This window comes from Taudactylus pleione, unplaced genomic scaffold, assembly GCF_031769625.1.
Source record: "Taudactylus pleione unplaced genomic scaffold, aTauple2 ptg000100l, whole genome shotgun sequence".
In the NCBI taxonomy this organism is placed as follows: domain Eukaryota; kingdom Metazoa; phylum Chordata; class Amphibia; order Anura; family Myobatrachidae; genus Taudactylus; species Taudactylus pleione.
This window is the reverse complement of record NW_028284502.1, coordinates 3,448,468-3,472,438: the sequence shown is the minus strand read 5'-3', so window position 1 is coordinate 3,472,438 and position 23,971 is coordinate 3,448,468. Positions and strand designations below refer to the sequence as shown.

Sequence of the window (23,971 nt, the reverse complement as noted above, 5' to 3'; positions counted from 1 at the left end):
TAACTTTTAATATCGGATTCCTAAAATAAAGGTGAATTCACCTGTGACACCCGACAGAAAAAACACACATAATATATACATATCAAATGTATACACAACTCTTTTTTAGAATTGCTATTCCCTACTGGGACAAAATAAATAACAAAATTCAATTAATCAAACAATCATACGGTGAAATATTAGATAATATTCATTCCATATGTATAGCTTCAGTAGCACCATTTATGCCCTTGCCAATGAGCAAAAAGCTTGCACTTTCTTTGAGAATCAACATCAACACTTTACACGTAAGGAGTAAGGCTTTTCCATTATCATTTTTTCATTACATCTACAAGTACTACAAGGTTCTTCTCAACATGTACAACAGAAACCTGTGCACTATGGGCCTGATTCAGCATGGACTGCACGGCTGCAATCGCACGCACCCGCTAGCTGTGAAAATATGCTAATGAATGCAATCGTACGGCAAGCACAGCACTATACCAAGACGCCCATCACTGTATAAAGCCACCCACTTCCCTTGACATGCATCCGCAAGTCAGCAAAAACATTGGTAACATCAAGTAAAATCGAAACATTCGCACAGTTGCGGATGACCTGACCCTACCGCACAAACTGCTAAACTTTTTGTCGCCATCTAGACCTCTGCCAGCGTATGCAATCGTAGGGGCTTAATTATGCACGCCCCTGTAACGGCGTTCAAATGCACAGACACGCCTGCAGCTAATCCATAAATGTCCCCATAATCTGGTCCGGTAGGGTCTGGTATAAATATATTTATATATATATATATATATATATATATATATATATTTGTGATGTTTCACTGCAACTTGAGAGCATTAATCTCTTTGAAGTTGTTGCCATAGCAACAAAATGCATCAGTGATTATAGTTTCCAGTGATTATTCTTTGAGCTGTCAAGAGCTAATAGAGCCTTTAATTTGGTGGTTCTCAGACTCGGTTCTCACCTATCAACTGCACAGGTGTATTCATAACTCACTGACACATTTTAAATGATCTACAGGTGGTGCTAATTATTTTACTTGCATTCTGTGTCGAGACATGGAATAAATGAACTGTGTGGGGTTCTGAGGAACGGTTTTGAGAATCTATGCTTTAATTGGTTCCTGATATTACTGTGGGCCTGATTCAGAGATGTACGCTAATCCCACCATGACTGCATCTTTGCACACAGCAACTTTGCAAAAATATGCAAATGTTGCAGCCTCCAGGATATGTACTGAGACGCCCACAGACAGCATCACAAATCCAATCAACTGCGTAAAAAGATGCAGCATTAGTTACAGACCCTTCGATAGTTGACCTTTTGTATAACCCTATGGTCACACAGAATGGCTGCGTGGATGAAACGCCGGAGCCATTTTTATTGCGTATGGGATGGTGACACACTCCGAAAATGGTTGTGACACAATTGCATTTTTGCCGCACACATATGGTCCCTGACTATTTGTGGGAAACAGTCGCTGCAATAACTATGGTAAAGTACATTGACGCATGAGCCGTGTGACTTAGACATGCGCAGTTTACCGATAATCTCTTAATCAGACTCTGTGTATCTTGGACAACTTACTTTTTAAAAAATATTTGTTAGCATTTTAGGTTCATATGGTTTTAGAATAGTTTTGTGTTTTGATAACTGTACCCTCCTGTGAGCAGGTTTTTGCTTTTTATATATCCTGCACTGATGTAATTTAAAAAAAATAAATAAAAAGGTTTTCATTATAATTTCATAAAATGGTATAATAATAATAATGTTGCCAACATAGGTTTGTCTGTCCAATTAGTAAAATAATATATTATTGTGATTATGATCCCACCAACAAATATGATCTGTTTTCTTTAGCGTTGCTTGAGGCAAGCCAATCTCTATACGTAAACAAGGGGCATATTTATAAATTTTAGACCCAATATATGTAATTTATTATCACCACTAAGAATAAAAAATTAAGATTCACCCGAATATATTAAAAATCACATCCAGGGACAGGGGCTCTAAAAGAAGTCTGTCCTTGTGATGTTTTAGAAGTGAAGGGATCGCATTAGAAATTACTTAGCTTTTTCATTTGGGACCCCACAGCACTACTGTGCAGTGGCCATTGCTGGGGAGGGTTCCTAATGGAACTCTGGGCCTAATTCAGACCCGCTCGCGAGCGCTGAGCGCTCGCAAGCGGGTCAATGTTGGCCCAGTACGCATGCGCATGACGGAGCCGGCGCTATCGGTCTCGCTAAAAAGGGGCATGCTGTCGATGGTGAGTGACAGCACGCCCCCTTTGGTGGGTGTGCCGGGGGCGTGGCTGCCCAGATGGTGGCTTTCCCATGGGAACACCTACCATCTGGGACCGGCCCCACTAACATCACAAGTGATGTCAGTGGGAGTGCTCTCGGCTCTGATAGAGCCAAAAGCACTCCAGGGCTTGCGGCAGATGAGACCCTACCACAAGGGGCACTGCACAGGGGGGACCACTACTGTGGACACTATATAAGAAGCTTACTACTGGGGGCACAAGGGACACTGCACAGGGGGGACCACTGCTGGGTGCACTGTATAAGGGGCACTGCATAGGAGGATCACTACTGGTGGCCTGTATAAGGGGGTCCTCTCCTGGGGCACTGCATATGGGCACCACTACAGGGGGCTGCCCCATATCTTTTATTTTTACTTTACATTAATTCCATAAGGACCTGCCTCCTCCCTGGAACACTTGAGGGGGGGGCGCCTAAGCACACATGTGCTCTGGGCACCCTGGCTACACGCTACTCCTCTGACAGGGCCACCTGTGTGCATATGCCCCCCAGGCTAAAAGTTGCCAGCCAGCCCCTACTAATTACCTTTTTTTTATTTGTGTGGTGCCCTGGGGTGGTTTGGCTGAGATGGTTTGGGGGTGCACCACACCCCAGACATGAACCCCCCATAATGATAGGCACTTACCCGATGAGATATCCTTGACGTTGGTGGGTAAGCTCATAACTTTGGCCAAATTTATACCAAAAACCTTGTATATGATGTATAATTATTAATGGTTGTATGGTGTATCTGCTCTCCCCCCTTTTTTTCTATATTGTAGTACTAAATACTAAGGAAGAGCTAGGGTTTGCAGTCCAGGCCCCCTTCCCCTAAAATATTCCATATATTATGTGTATGTATGTACAGTATACACACATGAAGGCCGAGACTCCTTCAATCTGGACTAGCACCCCATCCACCTGCCTCTGATGTTTTTAAAAATGGACCCAGCATTTTCTGACTGCACAGTCTGTATAGCAAAGCCACAGGTAAGACCTGTATGCATTTAGAACTATTTAGCAAGTCAGTTGTGGGGTGAACTTTGGAGCATGGAGCTCCTTGAACTGCTATGGTTGGACTTATTTGGGGCATAATACTTATTCTTATCACTTTATATCACTTTGTTTGTTTTTTATTTATGTTACATGTTTTCACATTTATTTTTCAGTTTCCTAACACTTCCAACACTAAGCAGCCACTTTCACTTACTTAACACTTCAATAATTAACTGCTATTTTTTTTTTTATTTGTGTGGTGCCCTGGGTTAGTTTTGTTGGGATGGTTTGGGGGTGCCCCACGCCCCAGACAAGTACCCCCATAATGTTAGGGACTTACCCGATGATGTTACCTTGACATTGGTGGGTAAGCTCATAACTGTGGCTAAATTTATGCCAAAAACCACATATATGATGTATAATTATTAATGGATGTATGGTGCATCTGCTCTCCCCCCTTTTTTCTCTGTTTTTTTCTTTACCATTGTAAAAGATTGCTTCTTTGATTTTAGATGCCCCTGCTTAAGCCCTGTATGCCCTTGGGCATCGGCTTTAGTAGATGATGTAGATGGACTGGTATCGTCATTACTGGTGGTACTGGCAGCAGCTCCAGCACTAGTATGTGTTTCCTGCTCTCCTCTCAACTAATCATTCTCCATATCAACAAACACGAATGATTTGGGGTACAGCACACTGTCAATTTATACCAATTTTATATATTACATTGTGGTATCAATTACCTACAGAGTCATAATATTTTTTATGAATAATATACTGCGGTTCCACTTACAGTGTCACAATATTTTTTATGAATAATACACTGTGCTACCACTTACAGTGTCACAATATTTTTTATAAATAATACACTGTGCCACCACTTGCAGTGTCACAAAATTTTTATGAATAAATCACTGCGCTACCACTACAGTGAAACAATATATTTTATGAATACACTGTGCTATCACTTACAGTGTCACAATATTTTTTATGAATAATACATTGCACTACCACTTACAGTGTCACAATTTGTTTTATGGATTATACCCTACATTTCCACTTACAGTGTCACAATATGTGTTTATATTATGAATACACTGCACTACCACTTAGTGTCACTGTATTTTTTATGAATATTACACTGCCTATCTACTTACAGTGTCACAATATTTTTTATGAATATTACACTGCATTCTACTTGCAGTGTCACAATATTTTTTATGAATATTGCACTGCATTTCCACTTACAGTGTCACAATATGTGTTGGATATTACACTGCACTACCACTTACACTATCACAATATTTTTTATGAATATTACGCTGTGCTACCACTTACAGTGTCACAACACTTGTATGGTATTACTGACCAACAGTGTCACAATACTTGTATGAATACAGTAATATTACAATGCAGTATTAATGACCGACAGGTCACTCACAATACTTTACAAATTATACATTGCAGTATTATGAACCTACAGCATCACTCACAATATGGCTAGCAGCATCACAGTGCTTTGCATACACGAGGGGGGGCTACAGCATATAGGGCCTGATTCAGAGCCGTTCGCTATTTGTGGTCGTTCGTTCAAAAACAAGGGGTGGCTATTCAAATGATCCGTTCGCAAATTGCAGTCTGTTCCCACCTCTAAGTCTGAACGAGCGAGCAAAACATACGCTCGTTTTTTTGATAAAAACCCCCTGGCCGCACGCACCATACGTCATGTCCGCTATTTATTAGATTAATCGAGTACATCGTACAGCGTATGAACTGCTCGCTATTCTTGTGCTTGGTGTTTTCAACCGCTATTTTGCGAGCAGTTCTGAGTTAAAAAAAACCAAGTGACGTGGTCAATGACGCTGCTGTATTAATTATGCACTCCCTTAAAACGCCCGTTTTGACCTTTAAGCACGCCTGCATTCGGATCTCCACTCCCCATTTTCAAGCACCTTCCCCTGTTACCACCCACATACGCCTCATTCTGTCACTCAAAATAGCAGGCAGTCGCTATATTGCGTACCAACGATTTTCGGCCGCACTGACTGGTTCGCGCATGCGTACTAAAAACCGTACGCATGCGCAGATGTGCGAACATCGCTCGGAACGAGCGTACTGCCGCTAGCGAGTGGCTCTGAATGAGAGCCATAGTGTCACAGTGTGGGGTACATCACAAAAAATATTTTTTACTTTTTATTTAACTTATTATTATTATTTATTTTAAACATTTAGGTTTTTCAGCCCATGGATGACACTAGATGGACAGCACAACCCTGGACAGCACACCCATTGATGGTCAGCACAGCACACCCTTGGATTAGCAATGATTAATACTACAGACCCATGGACAGAGCACAGCACACCTATATTGGACAACACAGCCCCCCTTGGATGGAGCACAGCCTCACAGCCCAGGACTCAGCAAGCAAATGACACCGATCACCACTGGGACTTATATACAATCCAAAACCCCCGAGAATCCGACAGCAGGATGATGAAATTTTGCCTTGTTTTGGGATCGGAGTCAGGTGGAAAAACCTGAGTCGGACTTGGATCCCGTTCTGGAATGTGACGTTCGGGGTGGGTCCAGTTCTCTGAGAACCGGACCCGCTCATCTCTAAACTGATTTACTAATTAAGTCACCTGTGCTCAAGTATGGTTATCCTTAAAATCTTGACCGTTAGTGTGACTTGAAGACTGTGGTTGGAAACCCCTGCTCTAGATGGCTTGTTTTGTCATCTAGCTTGGAGAGTATTTAGAGATCCTTAGGGTCACAGATGGCCAATCAACTATAGTTGTTTATCCAGGACCATAGATTCTAGAACATTAGGAAATTCCATTAACTGCAAAGTACCATATGAAGGCTGTATAGTTCCTAACGGGAAAATAAAATCAAAACAATACTTTTTCATACTCCAAGATATAGAAAGTCTTATCATCTCTGCTATGTTTTAGTGTTTTAGAAATGACATAGTTATACAATTTTTAAAACCCATTACTAAAATTGTTTTTAGACAAAAAGACAATCAAACAGTCAAAAAACAGATTAACATAGTTGTAGAATGTAGCACTTCCCTGAGTATGTGTAATAAATATGTGTTGCCTCATGGGTAGCTTCAAGCCCAATTAGAAAATAAAGAAATATATAAAAGTGAAACACAGAATGTGCAGTAAAATAAAAATTTTATATAAAGGTTCCATTTTGGTAAATTAAAATTATTCACAATGTAATTAATATTAGGGATAATAATAATAATAATAATAATAATAATAATAATAATAATCTCCCTCTATTTACTTTCTACCCACACCCAGTAATCATGTAAAGAATTGTAAACAAAGGGGCATGGGCGGAATTGTGACAAACTATCTATGCTCCTTATTTAAAGATCAATTCTACTTTCACCGACTATTAAGCTTCACTATAGAGCCAGGGGAATTGCAAGACCTTCACTCTGCACTGCCAGGTCTTTGTGGATGTAATGTAAATATCCAACAATTTTGATAATAATTCTCGACATTCTCAAGGTGATGGATATTTACTCTCTTTCCATGGAGAATTTTCAGTTTTGGTTTATCTGCAATGTTTTTTTTTTCATTCACCTTAAAGGGAATAATATCCTACATTACTATTAGAGATATGTGCTGACTCCAGTGTTTTGGTTTTGGATCTGGATTCATCTTTGTGTTTTGGTTTTGGATCAGGTTTTTTTTTTAAATAATTGCTAAAAAGTTTTTAAGAACAGCTAAAATCGTGTAATTTTTTGCAATCCAAAACCCAAAATTCAGAATTAAAATCTGAATTCCAAACCACGGGAAGATCAGAATCGTTACTCGGATCTGTCCGGATCTCTTCAGTACCACATTGTAATATTTTTTGTAAAAGAGAGAGAGAGAGCAAAATATTTTTGTAAAAAAGAGAGAGATTATTGTAGTTCCAACAATGTTGATGCTTAATTGGTATAAAGCCAATATATAGTGTTTATGGCCTACAGTTAGAATTTCAAGCACTTAAATCCCCCTACCGCAGTATTTGTCTATGTTAGTCACACACATGCCTACTGTATATGGTCTTAATTTTGCTGCACATATTGTTAACAAAATTGCACAAGCAATAAAGTTATCTTAGTCTCTTCACCTAGTGGCGTAACTATAATAGGTGCACCAAAGCAATTTTCCTGGGATACACGATTGCACATACATCGGCACAAAGGGGATCTCCCATCATAAGGGGGAGCTCTCCCATCAAAAGATGCACCTCTCCCCTCATAAGATGCCTCTGCTCTTTGCTGAAGATGAATGGGACTTAGTGAAAGGCCCCATTTAAAAAATGAAACATACAAATCTTCTTCCCATGTACAGATCACCAATTGGGAGCCAAAGGTAGCAGTGGAGATGGTCCCTGGCAAGTGACATCATATGAGCTGCCAGACAAGGACTAAAACATTATATAAAAAAAATATCTACTCCATCTTGTATTATATAAAAAAGCATTACCATCATTTAATGTGATAGGTTTACTAGTTTAAAAATTGTCAGCCTAAACAATTTAAGACGAGGAAAATTAACAAAGAAAAAAAAATTCTTTTCATATTCAAGTGCAGAGTTTGTTGGAAAAATCTACAACTAGGAGCAAATTTAGTAATGGTTGATTTTAATTGATTTAAATCGATGTGTTTCTGGAGCTAAATCGCACATTTACTAACACTTGAAAAAAACAAATACAAAATTGACTGTTATTAAATGTGTGATTTAGCCTCAGAAACACAACATTGATTTAGACCGATTTGGAATCGATTAAAATCGTTTGAAATCGTTCTTTAGCTTTAAATTTGCCCCCAGCTTTTTGCTATTTTGGAAAGGTGGATTAATTTCAAAACAGGAATCACAATGTATTTCTCTGTGGCATATATAATATATAAAAAAAAAAATAACATTTGCTTCACAAGGTAGTTCTGCGTATACTGCGAAAAATATTGTGATATTGATGTTGGAATGTGATAAGCACAAACAGTGGAAAAACGGGCTCAACACAAGAGTGAGAAACCGAAAGCAGTTATGGGGTAAACATCCTACTTCATGGAAAGCCATTCAAATGATATTTGATAGAGTAGAGTGTAAAATTTGGTCAGCTTTTGAGCTCCATAGGCATGTGTGAGCTTGATGCGTATATAATGCACTTTGGGCCTGATTCAGAGCCGCTCGTAAGCGGCCGCTCGTTCGTTCCGAGCGATGTTTGCCCAACTGCGCATGCGTACGGATCGTAATACGCATGCGCAAACCAGTCAGTGCGGCCGAAAATCATTTGTTTGCTAAATAGCGAATGCCTGCTAATATGAGTGACAGGAGGAGGCGTATGTGGGTGGTAACAGGGGAAGGTGCTTGAAAACGGGGAGTGGAGATCAGAACGCAGGCGTGCTTAAAGGTCAAAACGGGCGTTTTATGGGTGTGCATAATTAATACAGCAGCATCACTGACCACGTCACTGGGTTATTTTATAGTCAGAACTGCTCGCAAATTTGTGGTAGGAAAAACGAACCACAAGAATAGCGAGCAGTTCATACTCTGGTCGATGTACTCGATTAATCTAATAAATAGCGGACATGTTGTAGGATGTGAGCGGCCAGGGGGCATAGTTATCCAAGAAACGACCGCAAGTTTTGTTCGCTCGTTCAGACATAGAGGCGTGAACAGACCGCAAAGAGCGAAAGGTTCATTTGAATAGCCACCCCTATTTTCTGGACGAGCGAGCGCTAATTGCGTCCGTCTCTGAATCAGGCCCTTTGGGGTCTATTTTGTAAGCCTTGGATGGATATAAATTGAACGGAGATATGGAGCCAGTCAGCTCCTGTCATTTTTAACAGCATGTAACATGACAGTTAGGAGCTGATTGGCTGGTACTTTATCTCCATTCAATTCATCTGCATCCAAGGCTTAGTAAATAGACCCCTTTATCTGTTCTGATTGAATTGAAGCTATAGGAAATGGTAATTTGTACATGACACATTTTGCACTGTGGGGCTCATGTGGCTTTCTGTTAAACTTAATTTCCAACCTCATATCATGGGTAGAGATGGTTTGCTACCAATGGTCGATGGTTTTCCCATCAGTGGTGGAGAACCAATGGTTCTCCACCATCAATAGCAGAGAACCTAGCAATGTGTTTTTTCTCTCCCCTGGCAGCGGGGTCACAGACCTGAGCTCTGCCCCTGAAGCAAAAGCAAATCCCACCCCATTCCCTTATTGGCCTGCCGAGTCATGCCTCCATTTGCCTCCTCTGATGCCCTGTTCTGGTGTAAACCATCTTTGGTTTCCTGCCATTGATGAAGACCATTGATAGAAGGTCCTAGTCATTGTACTGGCCCAAGGGCATATATATATAATGGGTGCATGGTGTGTGGGGCACGTGGGCCCCTGGGTCAGGGGGGCCACGCACCGCATACCATGCACCCATAGTTTTACTTACCTCTCTGGAGTCCCACGTCGGTGCGGGGGTCCGGCGCTGTAAAAACGACTGGCAAAATGGCTGTCACGGCCCCCCTCCTCTCTATAAATGCTCCTGTACTGGTCCCTGCCTCATGCATCTCTGTCATAAATTACACAGTCACATTAGCAAGATGAAATACTGTATAATAAAATGATCTGATTGGCTACCAGTTGCTCTGGACCTGCTTACTTTAAAATCGAGGAAAAACAGACATACATCACACAATTATTAAGACCTTAAACTGTGCAGTTTGGAAAAATAATTTTTGGACAATTGCCTTTGAACTATTTAATTGTTAGTAACTAGGGAAGGTCTGAACAGGCTTCTTAACAAGCTACAGAAACATGTCCATAGTTGGTCTGTACCTGAAAACTTGGTTCTAATTCAGCACTCTTGTTTAACAGAGTTGAGTTGTTGTGGTGTAATCTGCAGATTTTGCCATCCTAGAGGAAAAAAAATAAAATATGAAAACACCTACTATAGCATAAATAGCTTCAGGTGGAAACAACTAATAAGAGCAATGAGAGATATAAGTGACTGAATTGACCTCACACCGTACAGCAAAAAAGTGATGGAATTAGAAACAAGTCTATAGACTACAGATAAAATAAAGCAAACTATCCTACTGTTATAAATCACAGTGGAGAAAGGATCCTGATGGGTAATAGTTCAGCTGCCTCAAAGTTCACCTGGAAAGGATGACTAAGAGCTGATGCCACTTGTCACAAACCAAGTTGCAGATACATGCTGTACACTACAAACAATTACACCGAGAATAATATAATATAACATAGCGGTTCAGAGAAACGTAAAATTGTGCAGAGGTTGATAGAAATTAAAGGGGATGTTATTCAGTGTTTGGGTCAGAAAATTTATTAACATGTTAATTTCCTGCCCTACCAGAAGTTGGTAACCACTAACACTAATAATCCCTGGCTGCATATAAGAAACTACTCTACTAAAATGGATGGTACATATTCTCTTCATTTAAAAGCTAAAATGAAAACAAACACTGAAATTTACTAAGTGCCAGTTTTGCCGGCACTTTGAAAATGACAAGGATCCGTCATTGATTGACGGTGGTATAGAGTCAAAACCACTGGATTTAGTAGAGATTTTCATGACAGTCTAAACTAAGGGCCTGATTCAGACCCGCTTGCGAGTGCATAGCACTCGCAAGTTGGTCAATGGCCGGACCGGGCTGCGGGACTCACTACAAGACAGGGCGGCTGTCGATTGTGATTGACAGCTCACCCCGTTTTGTAGGCGTGTAGGGGGGGTGGCTGGACAAACGGAGGCATTCCTGAAGGAACGCCTGCCATTTGTGGGCGGCCCTACTGACATTACCAGTGATGTCAGTAGTGAACTTCCTGCTCTATTAGAGCAGGAAGTTCACTGGGGCTTGCGGTGGACGAGACCCTACCACAAGGGTCTCGTCGCAAGCCCGATGGTCGTGATAATCGCGACCATCGCCAGGCCGCCCACTAAAGCTGTGGGTGGCCACCCACAGTTTAGCGAGCGGCTTGGAGTCCGGTGAAGAAAAAAATTGTCCCACCCTGATTCAGAGCGAGTGCTCGCAAATAGCGGGTGGCTCTGAATCAGGGCCTAAGGCCCTCATTCAGAGCCGCTCGTTAGCGGCAGTACGCTCGTTCCGAGCGATGTTTGCACATCTGCGCATGCGTACGGTTTTTAGTACGCATGCGCGAACCAGTCAGTGCGGCCGAAAATCGTTTGTACGCTATATAGCGAGTGCCTGCTATTTTGAGTGACAGAATGAGGCGTATGTGGGTGGTAACAGGGGAAGGTGCTTGAAAATGGGGAGTGGAGATCCGAACGCAGGCGTGCTTAAAGGTCAAAACGGGCGTTTTATGAGTGTGCATATTTAAAACAGCAGCGTCAGTGACCACGTCACTGGGTTATTTTATAGCCAGAACTGCTCGCAAATTTGTGGTAGCAAACACCAACCACAAGAATAGCGAGCAGTTCATACGCTGGTCGATGTACTCGATTAATCTAATAAATAGCGGACATGACGTAGGATGCGAGCGGCCAGGGGGCGTTTTTAACAAATAAACGAGCGTATGTTTTGCTCGCTCGTTCAGACTTAGAGGTGTGAACAGACTGCAATGTGCGTACGGATCATTTGAATAGCCACCCCTTGTTTTTAAACGAGCGACCACAAATAGCGAACGGCTCTGAATGAGGGCCTAAATCCGATGTTGATGCGAGATGGTTTCAAAATAGCAACAGTTCTATATACTGCATGGATCCCTGAGATCTGTGCAGCACTCTTATTTGTATTAATATTAAGAGCATCAAGTCCCCATAATAGTAACCAGGAACCATGGCTCATAACTTATCTCCACAGGGGGTCTGTTGTTCTCTGTTGGTCTGTGCAAAAATGTGCACTGCACAGGATCACAATCATGGACATGTGCACAAATTGACAAGCAGCTCAGGCTTCTAGGGACTGCATCAGCTGCAGCCAGTGAAGCTGCATCAGAATACACAGACCCTGGTCTCAGCATGCCTACAAAATTGGGCTGACATACCCCCATTTTGTAGAACATTCCCTGTCACTGCCCCCTCCCTGTCCCCAAATGGCTGCTGACTGTCACTTTAAGAATGGGTGATATATCAAAAATAAAACAAATCAGGTGCAAGGGTGACTGATCCAAAAAGCAACTGTTTTGTGGGAGACAGTTAATCTCTAACAAGGTTTAAACAAATAGTGTAACAAAAGAAGAAGCAGAGCTCAAATGGGCCTCAAAGGCCTACTTACTGGTAAAATTAGCCGTACAATAATTAACAAAGTATTACTAGATAATCATAAATATGAATGGAATATATAAAAACACATTTATTCTTAGACAATAAAAAACTAGTAAACAAATTACAGTCAAAGTTCATAATCTTAAAATGTCAATAATCTGAAGTGTAAATAAAGAATTGCTGAGGATATGGTACCTTGTCCCCTCAAAATGTCCCATCAATATTAGACATAAGGGTAAGTCACACATGAATATGGGGCCTGATTCAGACCCGGTCGAAAGCGCTGAGCGCTCGCAACCGGGTCAATGGTGGCCGAGCGCATGCGTACGATGGAGCTGGCTCCGTCGTACGCTTGTGCGAGACCCGGATATCGATGGGCAATCCGTCACTCCGGGTCTCGCACCAAAGGGGACGTGCTGTCGATGTTGAGTGACAGCATGCCCCCTCTGGTGGGCGGTTCGTAGGGGTGGCTGTCCAGAAGGAGGCGTTCCCATGGGAACGCCTACCGTTTGGGGGCAGCTCCACTGACATCACAAGTGATGTCAGTGGGAGAGCTATCGGCTCTGTTTGAGCCAAAAGCTCTCTGGGGCTTGCAGCCACAAGACCCTACCACAAGGGTCTCTTTGCAAGCCAGATGGTCGCGATGGTCTTGACCATCGCGTCCATCATCATGGCCGCTCACATTAGCTGTGGGTGGTCACCCACAAATGCGAGTAGCCACGAGGCCGCACACAAAAAAAAAAAATGCCCTGATTCAGAGCGAGCGCTCTTTCAGAGCGTCCGGCTCTGAATCAGGGCCATGGTCCTTTAAGTGTCACATGAATCCAGCTAAAGTAGATATTACCAGTTCTATGTGGAGAATGTAGGGGTTATTAGCAAATAAAGCACAACACAGTGGAATTGGTTCCCATTTGTGCACAGTAAAGATGCTGGATATGTCTGAGTAGAGGCTTGAGGTCCAAATAAAAAATTCCACAGAGGTACTTGAAGATGTTAGAACTGATGTTACAGGTCTCTGACGTGTTTCACTGTTGTTAACTCACAGCTTTCTTAAAGGATAGGAAATTGATTTATTTGTGATAAAGTGCACTTTCAAATATAAATAACTATGATGTCAAGTGTATATAGGATAAAAGGTCTGAAGCTGTTCTTAGTATTATTGACATAGAAATGCATATAAAACCAATCATGTGAAATAAAATTTAGTGAATGATAAAAATATTTATAAAAATATTTTTGAATCAAAGGATCACATGATAAAAAATATTGATGATGAAACATAAAAATAAACTATAAATTATAAAATAGATAAAATGGTCTCATTGTATTTCTGCAATGCGTTTCATGGCACCTAGCTGCTTCATCAGGCAGTGGAAGGTGAATGAAGGTGACCTAGAATGGTTTGGGGTTATATAGGCCATTGATGATTGATTAATCAAGTGGAAACTAAGTGATGACTGGAAAGTATTTTATAAAAGCGCAATAACAAAATAATGAGATATGTATAATAACTACAGTAAATGTTGAATGTTTAAAGGTGCTTTTTAAGTGTGAATAAATGCAATAGACTTAGACATTGAGGAGTGTACAAAATGGTAAAAAATAAAAACAAAAAAGGGGGAAAATGATAGCTGCAAAACATCTATGTAATAGCTCTACAAAAGCAGTCCATATGAAGACAGGTTTTTTTATATCCTATTCCCTTGAACTGCCAAACTCAATAAATCACTCTCGGTGTTGTGATGGATGATGTATTAGTTACCTCACTGATAGGAATTTCTATTTAGACTAGCACAACCTTCTGTTTATACGTAAACATGTTCTACAGTAGCTGTTGATTGCACAATAGAATGGTTTGAATTGGTCTGGTAAACTGATTATCGATGTAAAAACATTCCTTACAGAAATCCTACAATGGGGAACAAGTATGACAGCAGACATCCAGTTGCACAGTGGATTACTGACACCATAACAGCTATGCTGGTATTAGATGTGCGTCCAGTAACTGCCATTAATGCAGTGGGTTTTACAAAGTTAACTGAGGTCCTGTGTCCCTGCTACCATTTCCCTTCTAGGTTCCACTTCTCTAGAATAGCAATTCCCAATCTGTACAAGGAAATTAATAAAACCTTATTAATGTCCTCCGAAATGCCATTGTGCCCACTGTCCACTAACCACAGATATGTGGACAAGTGGGACAGGGAACACTAAAGATTACATAACTGTGACAGCCCAATGGGTAGGTGTATTGCCTCCAACAGTGCAAACAGCAGCAGCACCAGCATCTAACAAATGCCAGCTCATTCAGAGGCAGGCTACTCTGCTTATCACTGGTTTCACTAAGAGGCATACTACTTAGAACCTCTTATAAAAACTCAGGAAATTATTGCAAAATGGCTTACTCCACTTAGACTCTCTTCTGGATTTGTGATTTCTGACAATGCCACCAATATTGTGCGAGCATTACATGTGGGCAAATTCGAACACATCCCATGTTTTGCTCACACAATTAATTTGGTGCTGCAACATTTTTTAAAAAGATGACAGGGGCGTGCAGGAGATGCTCCTGGTGGCCCAAATGATTTTGGGACATTTTCGACATTCAGCAACAGCGTGTCAAAGATTGCAGAACCAGCAAGTACCCTGCCAACAGCTGAAGCAAGAGGTAGTAACTAGGTGGAATTCTACCCTCTCTATGCTTCAAACTTCAGCGGATAGAGGAGCAGCAAAAGGCCATCCAAGGCTATACTATGGCCTATGACATAGGGAAAGGAGAAGGAATGCACCTTAGTCAAGTGCAGTGGAGAATAATTTCCGTGTTGTGCAAGGTTGTCAAACTCTTTGAACTTGCCACATGTGAAATTAGTTCAGACACTGCCAGCTTGAGTCAGGTCATTCCCCTAATCAGGCTTTTAGAAAGGCAGCTGGAGAAACTGAAGGAGGAGCTGAAATGGAGTGATTCCACTAAGTATGTCGGACTTGTAGATCAAGCCCTTCATTCGCTTTACCAGGATCCAAGGGTCATCAATCTCTTTAAATCAGATCACTATATTTTGGCAACCATACTTGATCCTAGGTTTAAGTCATACCTTGTGTCTTTCTTTCCAATGGACATAAATCTGAAAAGATGCAAAGAGCTGTTGGTGAAAAAATCATCAGCTCAAGCGGCACATGACATGGCAGCATCTCCTTCTTTAATTTCTGCCACTGCCTTGAAAAAATTAAATTTTCCTAAGAGACCCACTGCTGGTGGTGATGCAGATGTCAAAACCTAATGACTTCTGTTTGGGTCTGAAAGAACTGCCTACAATGAGTGATATGTCTACCATGACTTTTTCTTATACAGTCACCATTCAGAGAATGGTGGATGATTATTTTATGGATAACATAAAAATAGGCATGTAGACAGTCTGTTTCACTACTGGCAGGAGTAAGAGGCAATTTGGAGTCCTTTACACAAACTGGCTTTGCTGTACTTAAGTTGCCCATCCTCTAGTGTGTACTCTGAAAGAGTTTTCAGCACAGCCAGGAACCTTGTCAGTGATCGTCGTAGGAAAAGATGATGTTCATCAAAATTAATTACAAATTCCACAAGTAAGACCTTTACCAGAAATTAAGTCCAAAAAATACAGAGGTGCCTGTAATAATGGATTCCAGTGGGGACAAATTAAAATTGTGTAAAGAAGAGGATGCACACACTGATGGGGATGATGATGACGATGATGACATCTAATCTAATGTATTGTAAAGCCAGTTTGTGTATGGGATCATTGCCACCAATGTCCACTGCACATTGGCGGTTGGTTTTTGGGGGGATCCAAACAAACCAATCATTTCAGCCACAAGTGGCAGTCCCTGTCGCTGAAGTGATTGGTTTGTTAAACTGTGAATTTCATGTTTCATATATACCGGTATAGAGTGGATGGGAGGACCCAAGGACAATTCCAACTTGCACCTCTTTTCTTTGCTGTGCTGTTTGGGGCATTGCTGCCTGACATTTTTAATTTTATGGTTTATGAACATCCAGAAATTGTAATAGCCACAGACAGTATCTCCTGCATGCCTCTTTCATATTTATAAAGATAATTCTGAACCACCAAATTGATGGCGTGGACAAAAATGAGCAGTAGCAGCACAGAACATCTTCCTGCCATGATGTGTACAATAAAGTGCAAATACTTTTAATACAAAAATTAGTTGTGTATATTGGTCACATACAAGTATATTTACATGGTACATACTGTACGTAAAGCAGGCTGAGGTAACCTGAAGCACTCCACCTGTTGCTGACAAGTAACTTCCAGTAGTCCCAGCAAACATCACAGATGCTGGGAGGTCTAATTCAGCCGGATAACTACAGGCTGCTCTCATCTGATATAAACAGCAAGTCTTGGTCCCATTATCCCTAACAACCTCCCCGAGTACAAACTAGTAAACGTCTGTTTAAAGTATGTTCTAGCAGCACCTCAACAAGCAAGGCCACCATTTTTTTTATTAGATCATGATGTATAAAAAATTTAAAAAACCTCCTCCAGATCAAAGATGTCTTTTAGGAACTGAAGAACTTGATCCTAGATTAATCTTCCCTCATAATTTTATTTAAGAATCAAAAGATTAAATGAAGTAAATTAAAAACTAATCAATCCTTCTGTCCTTTCCCTGTCTTCAGTCCATAAACATATTCCAAGGAAAACATTCTTGGTTTTTAAAATTCCTAGGGGTCGTATAGTTTATTAAACTGCCATCCTTTCTACCACTGCAATGCCACTCTGTGCCATGTTCGAAGCTGTACTGCCACATGTTAGTGCCGCCCACTGCTATCGCTTAGCTTAGTCAGCCAGCTAGCTGGATGCAACCTTTTGGCCCTTAACTAGATGAAAAAATCAATATTGTGAGCTGCGAGGTGGTCAAAATTGACTGGAAATGAGTGGAAATAAATGTTATTGAGGTTACTAATACTGTAGGAACAAAAGCAGGCCCAAATTATGTGATTTTAGCTGTTTTTAGGATTTAAAAAGAAAATACAGATCCAAAACCAGAACCAAAAAACAAAACACGCAAGGGCAGTTTTGGCAAAACCAATCCAGATCCAAACACGAGGAGATACAGATCCAAAACCAAAATCAAAACATAAGGGTCGGTGCCCATCTCTACTAGGAACACCACTGATTATATGTAATATTTGTCACCAATTCAATAAGTGTTGTCCTGGCTATAGCTTATGCAGAATGATGTTTATATAACACTGCTTGAGTATATTTACATAGATAGGATATCACTTTTTCTCACTCCCCACCGAATGTTACAATGCTCCAAGCATAAATCTTTGTAATGCAAACTGTTTTGCCATTTACAATATGTCATCCATGAAATAATAACCACATTGTGTTGCTGGCCTGAGATTTATAGCACCAGCTGTTTTGTAAACTATGAAATAATTCAATGATTTTTCATACAAAATGGATTCAGACAATACTGGCTCTGACGTAAATGGTAGTCAGTAATCAGAATGAAATCACACTTAATGAATGTTTGTTTTTTTATCGATAATAAGCATTTTCTAGTCTACTTGAATGATGGATTTCATTTTGTAAAAACTGATAGAAAGTAGGTAAGCTCAAAATGTATATTGGTTTCTCTCCATCTATGTTATCTGAGAGCTAAACAGAATGATCACAATACATGTCCATGCAATCCAGTGGGAAGCCATTATCACATCCAGGCATGTCATTCATATTGTTCATCATCCATATTACTTGTATATTTACTACCGTAGTTGTATTATTATCCCACTTAGACCCTGATAGCTGCACATTAAACATTAATACATACAAGCAGTAAGTGGTATCTCAGTAGACAGTGATATACACTAGACACCAGAGGTTCAGATTGGAATAATTTGACAGTTTTCACTAGAATGGGAAGAGGGGCTGGGGAAGGTAGGGGTCCTATTTATAAATATTAAAAATAGCTCTAAAACAGCAGAGAAATTGGAAAACAGTGTTTAAAGAGTAATGTATAGAATACACATTTAATTATTTATCACAATCCACATATTATATGCATATGTGATAAATAAGTGGTGATGGAAAAGGGAAAATTAATATATTCACTGGACTTTATTATTATGCTCTTGTTGATAGTTGGGCTCCAGCAAGAGCCCCTCCTGGTGAAGAGCTAGAAGAGTGTTAGCTTATGCTACTGGTCTGCTTCAAAGGTCAGCATTTGAGACTGTACTGCACATGCACAGTTGTCTCCCAGCACATTCATTAGTTGGGCAAGTGGAGAAGGATTCTGTAGGATCCCTCTCTGGTAAAAATTCCCTATATACAGTAGTAGCCCATTGTCTACTAAGGGCTGAAGCCATCTTACAATGGTGTTAGTTGTGTTTCATTTAGGGCCAGAAGCTCCAAGGGAATCTTCTACAATTAGGGATATATGAAGTCAGAATTAATTCCATTCTCATGTATAGAAGAAAATTATTTAATGAATGGTCCCAAAGTATAAAACACAGTACGCTCCCCCATTGTTGTGCTTTTGATGTTGGGTTGCAATCTGTTCCACGCAAGGGCAAGTAGGTGGAAATCAAAACAGCCAGCTCTCTTGCAGAGGTTTCCCCTTTGGCTGTGTACCTGAGATGTGCTGTGTTTTGGGAGGTGTATACCGGCTGTTCCAATATTGTAGCCCATTTAGCATGTAAAAGTTGATGATCTTGTCAAGAAGGGTAACTCCTCAGTCTGTGACCTGGAATTAGGAGTACCTCTGATGCATAGGCGTCTTTATAATGGGTGCAAGGTGTGCGGTGCACACGTGCCCTTGGGTCCAGGGGGGCCCACACAGCACACCCTGCATCCATTATAAAGATGCTTGAGGTGCTGCTCAGCAGCGCCAGACCATTTTCCTGGTAACCTGCGCAAGAGCAGAAAAGATGACCCCGGGAAAATAGGTGCGGATGCCATTTTCCATGAAGCCAGAATCGACTGCGCTCAGTGCACCGACAGAGTAGGGGGGCCCAAACTGAGGTTGCACACGGGCACCCTCCTATCTTAAAATGCTCCTGCTCTGATGCATATTGTTTGTACTTGGACTTTACCAAAACTCAATGCTTTCTCAAAGCTAACCTCTGAGCATCAATTTACATTTAATATGCTGCTTTCCAGAATGATGCAATAAACCTGCACAGCATTGGGCCATTATATCACGTGTCTGAATAATATCCTTAAGTACATGATGCTGCCATGTTGGAACTTTGTAAGATATACAGAACTCATTTAAATCTAATAAGTATAAACTGTAACTATTTAAGACGCACAAATTGATTACTTCTTAATCTGTTCCATATCAAGGTTAGTGAATTGGTACTTTAATTAATTAATCAATTACCTTTCATAATACATAAGATCACATTTGTTAGGAGTGCTGACAAATGTGTGTACTATTGGTGATGGTATGGCAGATAAATAGTATACAACAGTAGATCCCTCTTAGTCATGAAACAGCCCAGTACTTAGCCAATGGGGTGGTTTATTTAGCAGTAATGTGAATGTACAGGCGTACTCACAGTTACTTATACATAGACTCTTAGCATTGAGCGTAGCTTAGATGGAGCATACAGGTCAACAGGCAGTGACTATATGTGGGTAGTGGTGCTGAAATATGTGGCAGCAGTATGCTGTGGGTGCGGATATCTCCCGGTATATTGCAGGGTCTAGTATATAAACAAGGTGGATGGAAATCGCACAGGACTAATATATAGTACCACACTAAGGTCAACAAGATCAAAGCCGATACCTTTTTCCAGAAAATCAGAGCCAACTTGGTTGAAATAATTGCCACATATTATGGAATAATTATAGAAATATAGAAATAATTGGAGAGAAAAGAAGACTTTTTGTTGGGGGCACTGCTTTGTATAATTAACATGAGTTAATAGTCTGTATGATCACAAGCAGAATGTGAATTATTACATAACATATTGACCTGAGTTGAATGTATGTATCATTTATTTCTACCTATGGTACAGTGTACTTTACTCTCTGGCACATACGAGTAAAAGCTGCATTAGATTCCATACTAGATTCAGTAATCTAATATATAATCGTTAATACACAAGATAAATGAATTACGTATGGAATTGATTTGGGATGTGGTATATACTACTGCTATCTATCCTGGAACCGTGTGTATTATTATCAAGCTAATGAGGCTATTATCTGTTGATTTATCCTTTTTTTCGCATTTGATAGATTGACTTTATATACAATAATTGGGTATTGATTCCATATTAGTGATTGTCCAATTTATATTTTTTCTTTGTTATAAAGGATTAAATAAGCGTGATATTTGGTGTATTTTGTTTTTTTGTCTTTATAAACCTACATTTTATAAGGATTTGATTAAAAGTAAAATTTTAACTCATGTTAATTATACAAAGCAGTGCCCCCAACAAAAAGTCTTCTTTTCTCTCCAATTATTTCTATATTGCAGGGTCTCACAGAGCTAAGTGAAACATGTCTGTGTCCCACTGTTGTGCTCATACATAGTAACAAAATGCTGTGCATGCACAGAAGTACAGAAGGCGGCCATCTTGGTAAAGGTGATTGCCTAACCATATGGACAAAGATGGAGATATATTCCAGCAAGGAGAAGTCCAGTTTCCCAATATTGATTGTGTCTAATGGAAAATGTGCTCCCCAAAAAATGCAGAGCTGCCCACATATTCAAAATGAGTCCAGTTTGGACGCCCTGCAAAATGTGCCTCCTCACTCCAGCAGACAACAGGATTACATGAGGCCTACTTGCACAGAATCATAAGCAGAATGCTATGAAAAAGGAAAATCATGCAATGTTAGTGCTTCCTGAGGAATGAGTTTGGGAAACACTGCAACAGACCTCTTAAGTGCAGAACGTTTTCCATCATTGAGCACTGAGGGCCTGATTCAGACCTGCTCGCGAGCGTACAGCACTCGCAAGCGGGTCAATGGTCCCTCACTGCGCATGCACATGCCAGAGCCGGGTCCGGCGTGCACATGCGCGAGACCCGGCCAGCGACGGGCGCTCCGTTGCTACAGGTCTCGCACCAAAAGGGGGCGACTGTTGATTTTGATTGACAGCTCACCCCGTTTTGGAGGCGGGCAGGGGGGGTGGCTACACAAACGGAGGCATTCCCGAAGGAACGCCTGTCGTTTGTGGGAGGCACCACTGACATCACCAGTGATGTCAGTGGAGAGCTTCCTGCTCTGTTAGAGCAGGAAGCTTTCTGGGGCTTGCGATGGAAGAGACCCTACCACAAGGGCACGATGGTTGCGACCAGGGCTGCCATCAGAAATGGTGGGGCACGGTACTGACAAATTAGGCAGGGCCCCCCTCGCCCCACAGTATGGGGCAGAAGTGGGCAGAGCTGTTAATGTGGGGGCACAGATTAATCGTTCGTAAATTCTGTTATATTATTTGCTGTGCTGACATTTTTATTTGCATGTTTTTAATTTACTATATCTAAGCACAAGATTTTTTGTGTGTGTATGTGTATATATATAACATACATACACAAACAAACAGAACCGTAACTAGACTTTTTGGTGCTGCTTAGCTATATTAAATTAAAAGCATGTAAGTGTCAGCACAGCAAGTAATAAAACAGCACATTTATGTGTGTGATTGTATACACACATATGTATATATATATATATATATATATATATATATATATATTAGGGGTGTGCACCGGCCACTTTTCGTGTTTTGTGTTTTGGTTTTGGATCTGGATCTTTCTTCGTGTTTTGGATCTGGATTGGTTTTGCCAAAACCACCCTTCCGTGTTTTGGGTTCTGGGTTTTGTGTTTTGGATCTGTATTTTTTTTTTAAAAAGCATAAAAACAGCTAAAATCACAGAATTTGTTGGTTTCTCTGCTCCTATGCTATTATTAACCTCAATAACCTTAATTTCCACTCATTTCCAGTCTATTCTGAACACCTCACACCTCACAATAGTGTTTTCATGTCCAAAAGGTTGCACCGAGGTAGCTGGATGACTATGCTAAGCGACACGAGTGGGCGGCACAAACACGTGACCCATCTAGGAGTGACACTGCAGTGGCAGACAGGATGGCAGTTAGAAAAACTAGGCCCCAAACTGTACATAATGCAAAGAAAAAAAAGAAGTGCAAGATGGAATTGTCCTTGGGCCCTCCCACCCACCCTTATGTTGTATAAACAGGACATGCACACTTTAACAAATCAATCATTTCAGCGCCAGGGTCTGCCACACAACTGTGGCTGAAATGATTGGTTCGTTTGGGCCCCCACAAAACAAGCTGGCAATTAATGTGTCCCTGCACAAACTGGCTCTACGGAGGCAAGATGTCATCCTCATCCTCCTCATCCACCGATTCCTCACCCTCTTCAGTGTGTACATCCTCATCCTCACAAAGTATTAACTCGTCCCCACTTGAATCCACCACCACAGGTCCCTCTGTACCTTCTGGAGTCTGGTCTCCCTGGAAGAGCTGATAATTCATTTTGATGAACATCATCTTCTCCACATTCTGTGGAAGCAACCTCCTACGCCTTTCGCTGACAAGGTTCCCGGCTGCACTAAACACTCTTTCGGAGTACACACTGGAGGGGGGGCAACTCAGGTAAAATAGAGCCAGCTTGTACAGGGGCCTCCAAATTGCCTCTTTTTCCTGCCAGTACAGGTATGGACTGTCTGACATGCCTACTTGGATGCTGTCACCGATGTAATCCTCCACCATTCTGTCAATGGTGACAGTATCATATGCAGTGACAGTAGACATGTCAGAAATTGTTGCCAGGTCCTTCAGTCCGGACCAGATGTCCAAACTTGGTCCTGCCTGCCCTGCATCACCGCCAGCGGGTTGCTTAGGATACCTAAGTTTTTTCCTGGCAGCCCCAGTTGCGGGAGAAAATGAAGAAGGAGCCGTTGACGTGTCACGTTCCGCTTCAGCTGACAGTGTGTTCACCAGCAGGTCTTTGCACCTCTGCAGGCTTGTGTCGGCCGGAAAGAGAGACACCACATAGGCTTTAAACCTAGGATCAAGCACGGTGGCCAAAATGTAGTGGTCTGATTTCAACAGATTGACCACCCTGGAATCCTGGCAAAGCGAATGAAGGGCTTCATCCACAAGTCCCACATGCCGAGCGGAATCGCTCCGTCTTAGCTCCTCCTTCACTTTCTCCAGCTGCTTCTGCAAAAGCCTGATGAGGGGAATGACCTGACTCAAGCTGGCTGTGTCTGAACTGACTTCACGTGTGGCAAGTTCGAAGGGCTGGAGAACCTTGCACAACACGGAAATCATTCTCCACTGCGCTTGAGTCAGGTGCATACCCCCTCCTTTGCCTATGTCATAGGTGGATGTATAGGCTTGTATGGCCTTTTGCTGCTCCTCCATCC

The 23,971-nt window shown here is 41.3% G+C and overlaps 1 protein-coding gene across 2 annotated transcripts in view; it reads right to left on the bottom strand.

Annotated features, from left to right (window-relative positions):
* Positions 1-23,971, bottom strand: part of LUZP2 (leucine zipper protein 2) — a 777,794-nt gene that overhangs the window by 5,560 nt on the left and 748,263 nt on the right. Inside the window, exon 11 of one of the 2 annotated variants that reach the window (XM_088470457.1) lies at positions 10,152-10,229. The exons of the other annotated variant lie outside the window; for it this stretch is intronic. Coding sequence (XP_088326583.1) covers positions 10,152-10,229 — 78 coding nt within the window. The remainder of the gene's footprint in view (positions 1-10,151; positions 10,230-23,971) is intronic. 2 annotated transcript variants of the gene reach the window in all.